This window comes from Mastigoproctus giganteus, chromosome 4, assembly GCF_048544385.1.
Source record: "Mastigoproctus giganteus isolate SK-2022 chromosome 4, ASM4854438v1, whole genome shotgun sequence".
Lineage (NCBI taxonomy): Eukaryota > Metazoa > Arthropoda > Arachnida > Uropygi > Thelyphonidae > Mastigoproctus > Mastigoproctus giganteus.
The window spans coordinates 11,014,667-11,027,436 of NC_143578.1; the positions used below are offsets into that span (position 1 = coordinate 11,014,667).

A 12,770-nucleotide genomic window follows, 5' to 3' on the forward strand; every position below is an offset into this window, starting at 1 on the left:
AGAAGCATGTGCTACGGAGGAGTCTGGAAGTGTCCCGGTTAATCGAGAGTTTGTTGTATGTGGAGGGGACACAGTCTTGCTTGAATATCAGTTCAGCATTTTACCATTGTGACATGGCATCTTCATGCCTTTGTAGTGCAAGTAGAGTCCACTATTCATGAAGATGTGAGCCAAGCATCCACATAGTAAGGTGCATATACACCCAGGCAAGCTACCATTAGGAACATCTCCAATTGTGACTTCAAGTTGCAGCATCTAATACTGTCACACAGACCACTGTCTAGAGGCAGAACCTTACACTACCGCATTTGATTGACTGGTATTTTGTGTGTAGAATAGGATGGAGATGTGACCTAACAGTGAGTAGCGGATGATTGCTGGGACCAGATTAGCAGAGATGAGTATCTCGAGCATGGCTACCTTTTTAGTGCTCCCATAAAGCTGTATTGTATGTATCAAAAGTGGACTAACAGCAGAACTATACAGCCAGAGGTCCCACGCAGGACAGCCCTACATTGACCAAAGGGGTGAGAGGAGGATCCAGTATGCTGGCTGACAACAGATATGCAGCAGCTGACAAAATACATGGGGGGCAGCAAGACCCTTTTCAATATGAACCATGCCGGTGTCTGATGACATGATCAGACTACTACAGATAAGAGCCTATCTATACAAATGCTTACCCAAGTATCCCTGCCTACATGGGAGCAGAGCTGTTGAATGGCTGGAAATAGAATGCCTGGCCCAAACCTGTACCATGTGGATGGATAGGTGCAACATGATATAACACAAGGCATTCGCCCTGCTGCATAAAGCGGGTTTGACAAGTTTCAGGAGCAGCATTCATGGTCTGGGCCATGTTAAGATTGGAAGTTCTGGTACCTATCAATCAATCAGCATCTCACTGCAGACTTGCGCAGTTCCATTTCTGATCATATGCACCTGTTTATGGCGATAGTCTTCCTGGACCATTAAGGCATCTTAAGACAATGCTGGGTTCCAGGGCTGGAGAGAACTCTTCACCCCAGTCCATGGTGTTGGACTGGGGTGAAGAGTTCTCTTTCCTCTTGTGGCCACCAAACTTGTCTGTTCAGTGGCCACAAGAGCGTTGAAGTTGGCAGGTATGAATACACGAACCTTGTGTTTTATATATAGTTTTTCATAACGTGGGCCATACTTTCAAGGTTGCTTCAGTAACCTAAAACACTGAAAATAGTACAGTCAAACATTTGTATAAACATATCTGATTATGAATCAATTGCTGTTTGAATTTTAAAAAATGGGTGTTACTGTTTTAATGGTAGAATAAGAAATATACTTAGTAAAATGTTTAATCACATTAGCAAAAAGGCCTTGAAAATTGGTAATAGGTATACTGGAACAAATCTTGTCACTACCATAAAAATATCAAATCTTTATTAAAAAAACAGTAAAAACAAAATACAATGTGCAAATACTTATTAGGAATAAAAATATAAATGCTAATAAGAACAAAATATACATTAGGAAGCTTTCAGAGTGATGTGCCTCTTTATCAGCTACGAAGACTAGTGCGAAATTACTATATTCCACAGAGGCACAATATATATGTATGTATTACAACAAACCAATGCAGACCATGAACATGGGGTGGGGAGAAACAAAACCAGCAGTCTGGCTCTGAAGAAGTAGGCTTATGTACATTTTCCATGTTATAAGCTCACCATCTTTCATGCTGTGAAATAACCACTTCCATAATAGGGTTGTATGTGGGTATTGTGATTAATGTTGGGAACCCCCTCCACTGCTATATGGGGCACTTCCAACTAGGAGCAATGACAAGATCATGTAAGTGGTCCAAAATTTTGGATTCTCGGCCCAACAGCCATTGGGTTTGTTTTTTTCTGCAAATGATTTTAAGTTTAGGATATTAATAATAAAAAAAATTAAAAGGTAGTTAATTGAATAAATTTTATTTTTGAGACCATTGCTGGACACACAAAATAAAGTGAAAACATCCTGTGAGTTGCATTTTTAGATTTTTATTAAGAAAAAGAAGAGTTATAGCTGTAATGTTTCATTTTTGTAAGGCTTGTTGCTGAAAACCAAAAAATATTTAATTTAATTACAAGTATCTACTTCTAGGCATGCCACAGTGCTTTTAAAATACCTATGTTAAAATCACTATCTTCACAAATTTCATATTATTATAAATTTATTATTAATATATTTTTTAAATAACACTGACCAGTAATGAAAATGACATTTGTATTTTACGAGCTTATATAGCATTTCTGAAAAATAAGGGGAAAAACTAGTGAGAAATATTAAAAAACAGATGGAATATAAATGTTTAAACCTGTGGGGTTTACCATGAACCCACTCAGTCTATACTCTATTTGCACATTTGTTAAAAGAAATTTTGAAAGTAAAATTTAAAATGTGATAAGTTAATTTCAAGAACTTAAAAAGTAAAAACAACTCTTGATGAATTCCATGAAATAATTTCATCTGATTTATATGAACTTCCTGGCTGAATACAGTTGCAAGGCACCATTCACTACCTACAGATACTCAATCCCCCCCTCACCTCCCCTTACAGGCAGCCTAATGAAGACAGAAATGTGCACATTACTTTCAACTCATTACAGCTGCAAATGGTGAGCTATAATCACACAGCAACCATTTCTCCATTCCTTGATTGTAAGGATCTGCTTGCTGGAACTCATGAAAAACTGGAGGTGGTTGTTGTAGGTAGGGTTTTAAGAGTATGAGCAACTAAGGCCATATTGCTCTATGTATACTGTTTGTAAATTGCATGCGTTCTATGGTCGGTTTTCTGGACGATAAACAAGAGTTTCCAGGAGAAAAAAACTGTGCCACCTTTGCCTGAGACCGACTAACTCAGCCACGCTGCTGAAAACGCCCATAAAAATTCCTCATGTCATCGACGGGAGATTTGAACCTTTTTTCTTTTCCACCCAGTGTGGGGGGGAAGTTAATCCACCAAATACATACCCATGACAGCAAAAAACTGGAGGATTATGGATTTGTATCAGCTAGTTGCCCTGACTATTGTAAGGGACACTAACTAAAAATTTCAGATTTTTTTTTGACAAACTAAAAGATCTATGTCTGAACCTTTTTAACATTCAATGATGTTTGCTTATGTGTAGTTTTGGCCTTGTGGAGATGATTGTTAAAACCATGATTTAAAATGAGCCTTTTAAGCATATCTAAAGATCAAGGTGCACACTCCTAGCTGCCTGGCTGTTCCAGGGCTGGAAATCACTTATCTCCACAAGTTGGAAAATAAACTTAAAAAAAAAAAAAAAAAACTGTCAATACTTCCTAAGATAGGGAACACCAACATTATAACTAGGGCTTGCAAACCGGTTTTATAAACTGGTTAAATCCAGTTTTCATATTGAGTTGTTAAAACCGAAACCGAGCTTCTAAAACCGAATTCTAATATTTTCTTACAATGAAAGACAAAATTGCCCAACTGTGGCCTTGCTGAGCTATCTACACAGCCCCAAAAAGTTTAGGAAAGAAGATTCAGGTTCAAGAACTTTTGATGTTCCAAGTAAGCAAGTTTTGAAAAAGCATGCTGAAGAGATTTATCAGAGATTATTTACAAAACATTCCGAAGGAGTCTTAGTGTTGAATGAAGAAACTGAAAATAAACGAACTGTTCTTTTAGAAGAAAACAAAGACTCGTCTAGTTCCGATGTTGGAGATACACTTATGCGAGAGTATGATAGTGTAATAAAGAGATTAACTGAAGAGAGCCTTCAAAATATCCGAGTGAATTGGAAATCAGCAAAGAATTTAAAATTTTGGAGGCAACTAGCGGTAGAAGTGAAAAGCTGGAGAAAGTTTATAGAGCACTGCTGACCATTGAACCAACAAGTGTCCAATCTGAGAGTGTTTTTGATCACTGGTTTCTTTAACACAAAAATAAGGTCAAGTCTATCAGGAAAAATGCTTAATATACTGTGTTTTTTAAAGGATCATTTTCAGAAAAAAGCTGAGTAATAAATAGTAATTTCTCCAAGCTGTTTTTTTTCACATTAGTTTTATTTATTTATTATTATAGGGCTTATTATTTTTTTTTTTGTTTACTATACGAGAAGATAGTTTTTATTCAAAGGATTTGAATACAATTTGTAATTTTGTATAATCTCAAGCCGGTTACTTTTTTGGAGCATTTTAATTTTTTTATTTTTTTTACTATAAGAGGTGATAGATTTTGTTTAAAAGATTTGATTACGATTTGTACAATCTACCCAAGATAAAATAAATGCTTGTGTTATAAGCTTTTAATTATTTTCCCTAAGTCTGAGAAAATCGGTTTTAAAACCGGTTTTAAGAGTAAACTTCGGTTAAACTCGGTTTTGAAATTTCTCGGTTTTATGCAAGCCCTAATTATAACCTAATTTTATTGCAAGCTAAGAATTTCAACAGTAATTAACAGCACACAAAAGACATGTAAGATTAAAATTCATTAATCAAATATCCTCACATTGTAATCACATTGTCAGTTCTTAAATTCTCACATTTTTTTTAAAAATATTCAATAGCATAAATTTTGACTCTACTTCAGCTGAACTTTTGGAATGTTCAAGAATCTGTATGCAAAATTCTGTACATTTTAGCCAGTACAACAAAATAATTCACCTCTAAGTAATAAAATAATCCATATTTTATTATACAGGTTATGTATGTACAGTCTCATCTCATATGCTACATGGCTTCAATCACACATGTCTGATGGCTAAATAGATCCATGGTTAAGGTACTCAGGAAGGCTGGGATGCTGTCATGGCCATGCAGGTAAGTTTTGATGAGGTTACTGAGCTGGCAGGAGTACTCTGTTTCCAACAGCTTCAGAGTTCCATTACTTAGCTGTAAGGAAGGGGAAGAAAAAAGTTCAAATACTAGTATATCAGATATTTCAACAGGAATTAATACTAAGTTTATTTATAAATTTGGCACCACACAAATGAACCTTTAAAGTAATACAATGGGCAATCCCTATAGAGTGTTGCTTTCCCCCACCAGAAAAAATACTCAATCTAGAACAGCTGCATGGCAGTCAACACCTTTGTGACAGTATGAGATTTTGACAAAGAATATGTATACTTAGGCTAGCCTAAGACAGGAATGCTTTAATTTGTCTAAGCTAAACCTTTTCTCACATCATACATTACTGATTTAAATTCAAATCTAAAATATTTGAGATATTGCTTGAAAGCTAATAGACTCCTCATTATCTATGGATTCTCTATAGGTTCCATCACAATTCAGACAAATATATTTAAGGTCTGCTGTGACTTCTACAGCATCTAGATGTAACACACATCTGTCCAGGACAGCAGCCACATACATTTGGTTCAAATTGTAACAATATATCATCAAGATGATGAACCTGGCTCAACATGAGTAGCCATGTGAGATATTCACACGAGCATCGGCATTTTCAGATCTGTATGCATAAATGATGAGAACTGTATATACATTTATATAAATGTATATACAGTAGACTTTCAAAGTAACTGCACCTTCGGGGATTCAAGATGCCATTATTTCAATTTTCCTGTTATCTAGAAATTATTTTAAATATATTTAACGCAAAAAATAATGAGGCTAAAAAAGAAATAGAGAGATTAAGAATGCAATTTTATTAACTGTACATAAAAAAAACAAACATGTTGACAATCCAATGTTATACTCTGCCATTAATACACTCCACTCCTACTTAGGCCAGTTCTATTTTCTATTTTTATATCAAGTTTGTCGCTAAGCTTTAATGTTGTTGTTCTTTTCTTCTCTGTATGAAGTTTATTAACATAGGAGTCATAGTGAGGGGTTTTTAGTTTAAAATAAATGTAAAACAGCATATAATATGTGATATCAGTACAGAATTCACTTTCAAAATGGCAACTTAAACAAATACAGTAATTGCATGACTTGCAGTTTTCCTTTTTTGGCACTTATCTCAATGTGCCGTTATTTAGAATGTTCCATTATTTCGACAGTTTACTGTATGACCAAAAGTATTTGGCACATGTCCACAAATATTATGCACGATGTGAGAACTTCCTTGTGCATGTGCAATCCATCATGCTAAGATGTACTGGTATAAACCATCAGAAACCAATATGGTGTGGCATCCAACCTAAGATGGTGGTTGGATGTCATATCAATAACCTCTCTGTCCATGCAACTCATCTGAACTTCCCAACACCCACTGTGATAAAAGATGGAAGCCAAGTGTAGCTCAATGAAGAAAAGGTTAGGAATGCTTCATAAACTCATGGAATACATTTTATGAACAATAAAGAGAGTAGTTTATGTTTCCCACGAGTCATCTGCAGGAAACATCAAGGAGCAGGTCAAAGAGGCAACAGAAACATCTGTATGCCAATCATCTGCAAGTTACATAACCTTGGGCTGAATAGTAGGAGAGACGCACATAAGCCAATACACAGTCGTCAGTGCAAAACAGCATTTGGAGTGCTCTCATTCATGATATTCATGGATTCAAGAATAGAAGCAAAAGGTTATAAGGAATAACACACTACATCTCATTTCAATAGATTTGTTTTAGTCAAAAGATTGCTGAAGAGTATTTCCTGTTGGAGTGTATAGTATGGTACGGGCTGTTTCAGATTTGGTCTTCTGATGATAGTTCCTGAAATATTAGTATTAGTAGTGGCAAATGATGCAAGAAAGCAAGGTTATAAAGCACCAAAAAAAAAAAAAAAAAAAAACCACACTTCACCAATCCATACCTTCCAAGAATTTGTCTAGTTCTTCCTTTAATTTATTCAAACAACCCACTTTGCACAACAGATGGAAGTTTGTTCCAACGATCAACCACTTACTAGCAAGAAGGCAAACTACTGTACATCTATCCTGTAACCATCCTTCCTCAATTTGAATTTATGCTCTCTCATGTGTATAATCTCAAGCAAGAGGAAGATTACCATCAACATTTCACTTACTCAATCCATTCAAGGCCTTAACGCCTCAATCAGATCTCCTGACAGGTACCTAGACTTCAGATGGATGCTGCAATTTGCAGAACTGAAGACTTTCTTGATGAGCACCCTTTTGTCCCCTTCACCATCCTGGTTGCCCTTCTCTGCATCCATTCCAGCAGATCTACATCCTAATGGATGTAGGCCTCCAGGCCTGTTACATCCTGAATACTGTATATATACAATATTCAAGATGCAATCTAACCATGGCCTTACGCATAGGGATATTCACCTCTTTATACCTGCCAAGTTACTGCAGGGATAAGGAGGTGAATATCATTGACAAAACTCTAGGAGCTGCCCTAGCAATCTGTCTGCACTGCTTAGAGAATTTCATATCTGATGTAACAATCACTCCCACAGGTCTTTTTCATTTTCCACTACCCCGAGTGTAGTACCACACAGTATACTAATATGGGATTACTGCTACCCATATGCAAAATTGCATTTAACAATGTTAAACTTTAATTGCCATTTCTCAACCATCGTCCTAATTTTTCTAGATCTTGTGGCTGTAGCTCACCCTGATTACTGTCATTAACCACCCTGCCAACTTTGCATCATGCAACAATGGATGGCTACACTAATAACATTAGTCATTGAAGAGCAGTGTCTATTACTAACCACTCTCTGTCTTCTCCCACTCAACCATTCCTTTATCCATAGCAGTAACTTGTCCTCAATGCCACATTGCTCCAATTTGTACAGCATTCTTTTTATGTGCAACAGTATCAAAAGTCTTCCTGAAATGAAATTTATTTTTTGCATCTAGTTCCTTTATTATTGCATCACAGTATCCAAACAATTGGTCAGACATGACCATCCCTTAACAAATCCATGCTGTTACTACAGTATAATTGCATTCATGTCTAAATGGTCCTGCATGATTTCTTTAACTAGTGACTACATTATTTTCCTGGGAACAGATGTTAAGCTAACAGGTCTATAATTACTCATGTCACCTTTTGATCACCCCCTCTGTGAATTAGGGATATGTATGCACATTTCCAGTCCATATGAACCTCCCCTGAATCCAAGGATACTCTCATAATTATGGCTAAGGGATTACTTACCTCCTTGACTGCCTCCCTTAATATAATTAGATAGATTCCATCCACCCCAGCCACCTTATTTCTGTTTTGCTTCAATAATTTCTCTTCCACTTTCCCCTCAGTTATCACAAAACCATTTAGTGTTCTATTAGAATTTGATAAATTTCTGGCATCCACTTCCCTAAAGAATTCCTCATCTGTGAATGTAGATGCAAAATACCTATTCAATTTGTCAGTAAACCTGAGCAGGGTGATCAACGATTAATTCAGTGACATCAAGTGTCCCAATGTAATTAAATTTCCTTCCTTCCACTGTAATATAAGCACAGAAGTCTTTGCTGCTCTTCTTTGCATTCTTTACAAGACTTCTCATAATCTGCCTTAGCTTACAAAACCTCCTTTGTGACTTCATTATAGACTAGTTTATATCTAACATAAGCTTCTGTATAACCTGAAGATTTATATGCATCTTGTGAATTTTTCTTCTCTGCTACAAGTCTGATCAGTTCATCTGATGACCATTTAGGTCTAAGGCTTGAACAGTATTTCTTAGTTGGTATGAAAAGTCTAGAGTAGATATTCTAAAATTAGTGCCCTGGATGCTTACAATTTAAAACTTTCTGCTGGTAACTTCATTAACTGGTCCCACTGCACAGAACTGAAAACAATCTGAGACCACTATAGTTACCCTCATGAAATCAAAAGCCTTTCCCTTAACCCTTGGTACGTCTTTAATTACATTCCACATTAGTACACTTGGATCACCCAGTAGGTCTTTTATCTGCAGATTCTTAATGCATAAAGAATCACTACTGATAACTAGATCAAGATTGTTGCTTCCTCTTGTTGCCTCTCTGACATGCTGCCATAGAAAACAGTTATACATTAAATCAACAAAAGTCTTGCTGGCATGTGAGTGACCAACCCACAAATTCCAGTCATCTGAAAAGTTAAAATCTTCCATTATTGGACATTCTGATTTACTGGCCCACTCTATTTTTCTGTATAGTTGTTTGATATACTCATCACATTCATTAGACCTACAGCACACTCCTATTATCATTTTCGTTTTTCCTGTCCAAGTCACACCAAACAGACTCAACATTGCATTGGTCACTCATGTCAACTGGATGCACTGGCTTAGATTTAATATGCTTCTTAAGTAAGAGCATAATCCCCCATGTCTCCTGTCCTGTCTGTCTTTCCTGTATACATTGCTCCCCACATTCAAATAAAGCATTGCTTATGTTTGAGTGACACCATGTCTCCGATATTCTTACAGTGTCTGAAATTGATGACTTAATGAGTACTTCAAATTCATCAAATTTATTTATAATGCTCCTAGCATTAATATACATGCACCTGTTCTTACTCGTAGTTACCCTAACACAGCCCATGTATTTACTTGTTCCATGATGACCCTTAGCAGGGCTTGAAATCCCCAAAGCTTGCTTTTTAGGCTGCTGCATTTTCAAATAGAAAGTGCACGAATCACTTTCACCTCTTAAAGATGTCTTAATCCTACTTGGAAATTTTGGAAAATTATGTGCTATTTAAACTGTGGCACTGCTACAGAAATGGGTTGTAAGTATCTGCATGGCAACACTCCACATTATACAGCAAGATGTCATAAAGGACTGGTTTATGGATAATGTGAGCTGGCCAAACGTTGTTTGGCCAGCTCAGACCTCAACTCATATTGAACACCCGTGGGTGAATTCGAGCACTAGAGTAGGCTGTGGCCAAAACATGCTACTTCCAAACTGGCTCCATCATCTGCTTGGTGAAAGGAATGGAGGTCAGTTACGGCTCACACCTACTAGACATAGTTGTTATCATTTATATAGCACATTATCATCTAAGGCCATATTACACTGTTACTAGAAGTGGCCAACCCATAAAGTGGTAGAAAGTATGCCTAAAAAGGATAAAGCTATTATAGAGATCAAAGGTGGCCTTATGTATTAGGTTTGAATTAAAAACTTTCTGCAGCTATCTGTGTGTATTTGAGCACATTTGATCATATAATGTATATTTTCTTCTAAAGAGACAAACACATTTCATTTACCTCAAAAAGCAAGAAGTCATGAGGAGAATCTGCATACATGTGAGACAGCTTATATTTCTTTTGGCTTGGAACTTCAATTTTATAGCCAGTTAACATGTAACAAACATCTCGAAACTCCTGACTTGTAATGCGAAATGCTTCTATTAGTCTCTTATTCTTCTTTTCTGCACTTGTTACTTTTTCCTTCAGTTCTGTTTTAAAGAGTAACAAAATAAGAAAAATTTTTCTATGTTTATTATTATTATTATTAACTAATTAATTGCAGCCAGAAAGACTTCTAGTTACTGTGTTACGATCATAAATAATATGGTTGACAGTTTATATTTATTTATTTTATTTCTTTATTTATTTTTTGAAAGCTGGTGCTTTATACTTCCCTTAACAATGATTTTTTTTTTAAATAATGGATCATATTATTGTTTAAATATTGAATCATATATGGCTGAGTTAAGTACAGAGACATGTAAACTCATTAACATCACAATAATGTCATGAGTCAGGAAGTTTCAGAATTTCTGAAAGAGCTGCTAAAAGAACTAGTGCTTGTGGACATCTTCATACATATACAAGAAATGGTTGTCAGAGTGAGTTGTACTGATATCTTAATTGAATAATGAATAAACATCATGTTATATTTGGGAAAAGACTTTCTAATAGAACTTTACCACACACACAAAACTTTTAGTTATTTTTAAAACTGCAAATACTGATGTGAAGTTGTGTTGTTTGGTTTTTAGGAGCATTAGCAACAAGGCCATATTGCTCCGGGATATGTGGTGGTCATTCCCTGACCTTTCCGCATCCTCCATATTTGGTGGTGACGGGCTCGAACCCCGGTCTAATCAAGAAGTGTGTGCTAGGCACTGCTGCTCCTTCCCACCTGGCTACGGAGTCGCCTCTGATGTGAAGTATGGCTCACACTAATCAAGAGCATACATAAAATTAGTTTTGAAACTAATCACTGACTACATATATCTATAAATCCACTTACATTCTTTGGCAGCTGTTTTTTAAGTTCCAAACTTTTTCTTCTATTATGAATAAAAGAAGCAAAAAAAAAAAACCTTCATGTAGCAGTTGGCCATCAATAAGACACTATTCTGCTAACAAAGAGCATTATTAACTAATCTACTAGCTCAAAGTACAGCAGAGAGAGAGAGAGAAAGAAAAGACCTATAATCAATAAAAAGTTACAATAAAAGTATTTCAGTTTTTTTCACAGCATTAAAGAATATATCAATTTCTTTAAAATAAATTTTTATTTTTTATTGCACTGCCATTTATTGATAAAGTGAAATCAAATTGCAGCTTGTACATTATAGTAGTTGTTATAAGTACGATCAAATAAAGATGGAAGGTGCCAGGCAAACAAAATAATTTAATGATGCTTGTAACTGTCACACTTCAGTTTTACCTTGAAAATAGGGGTATGAAGATTATGTAGGAATTAATTTATTAAGTGCTTTGATCTAATTACTAAACTTATTACAAAGTTGACATTTGGGATCCTTGCCTGATCCCATCATCAGACCATACGGGGATGTTAATAGCTCCTCACCCTGGCTTGCTTGAGTAGGACAGCTCTGAATTCTGTGGGAAATTTTCAAAATGTGGTAAATACAGTATGTGATATACACATTATGTCGCTTTATTATGAAATCAATGCAAACATCTTATGGTACTCAAGGATTTTTACATTTCGTCAATAAGTGGCAAGAAGACAGAATTGGACAGGTTCCACAGTTTCCAAAATAAAACAGCAAGTACTAATACATTTACATTTATCCTATAATGACAATAAACATTGTTAGATCAGAAGATTGCAAGGCCAGAAGCTATCTATCACGAGGAGATCCCCAAATCTCCCAAGCAAGGCCTACTGGAGAACTAAGGTTCAGACCCAATGTCCACTTCTCACATTATGATGGTGTAATCTGTTAGCAAAGAGCTAGCAATGACTACCGAATGAATGAAGATGGGCTTCCAAAATGGGTCTAAGTTGACCAAATTAGATAAATTAATTCAATCATATCTTTTCATTACTTCTGTAATGAACAGTCAAGACACACTGGCTGGGATGCCACACGGGTGAACATGGAACCAAACAAGATGCACATAATGCTAAATATGACACTGGAACAATCATCAAGATTATTCCATTAAGCAAATTAAAAATGGCAATTACTGCCAAAATAAGAGAGAGAAAAAAAAAAAATGTTAAAATCAATAAAAATTAAAATTTCACAAATCTCTCAACACCCATTAAATACAGAAACCTTCACAAAAGTTAAATGGCATCCCTGAAGTTAACATAACTACAGTAAACCCCCGCTATTCGCGGGGGTTACGTTCCTGAGAAATGTCGCGAATACCGAAAACGCGAATACTGAGTTATGGCTCCCATAGTAATAAAGGGGTTCCGTTCCAAAGTATGAAATATATAAGAAAAACTAGTCTAAAATTTTGTCTATGTATGTATTATATGTACCTTCGTAATATGACTATGTACATAGACAGTACATAGTGAAATGCAAGCATATGGCATCGAAATGAAAATAAGAAACAATTTAATATTAAATTGTAATATTTATTAGAAATTTCAAACAAATCTTTCAAACCAGCGCC

At 35.7% G+C, this 12,770-nt stretch overlaps 1 protein-coding gene across 2 annotated transcripts in view; it reads right to left on the reverse strand.

The window, feature by feature from the left end:
• Window positions 1-4,666: 4,666 nt before the first annotated feature.
• LOC150086402 (mitotic spindle assembly checkpoint protein MAD1-like) overlaps window positions 4,667-12,770 on the reverse strand; it is a 67,222-nt gene continuing 59,118 nt past the window's right edge. Inside the window, exons 15-16 of one of the 2 annotated variants that reach the window (XM_090371358.1) lie at window positions 10,146-10,336; window positions 4,667-4,887 (exon numbers count right to left, since the gene is read on the reverse strand). In XM_090371358.1, coding sequence (XP_090227484.1) covers window positions 4,726-4,887; window positions 10,146-10,336 — 353 coding nt within the window. In that variant the 3' untranslated portion in view covers window positions 4,667-4,725. The remainder of the gene's footprint in view (window positions 4,888-10,145; window positions 10,337-12,770) is intronic. The other variant, XM_090371359.1, reaches the window with a different exon arrangement.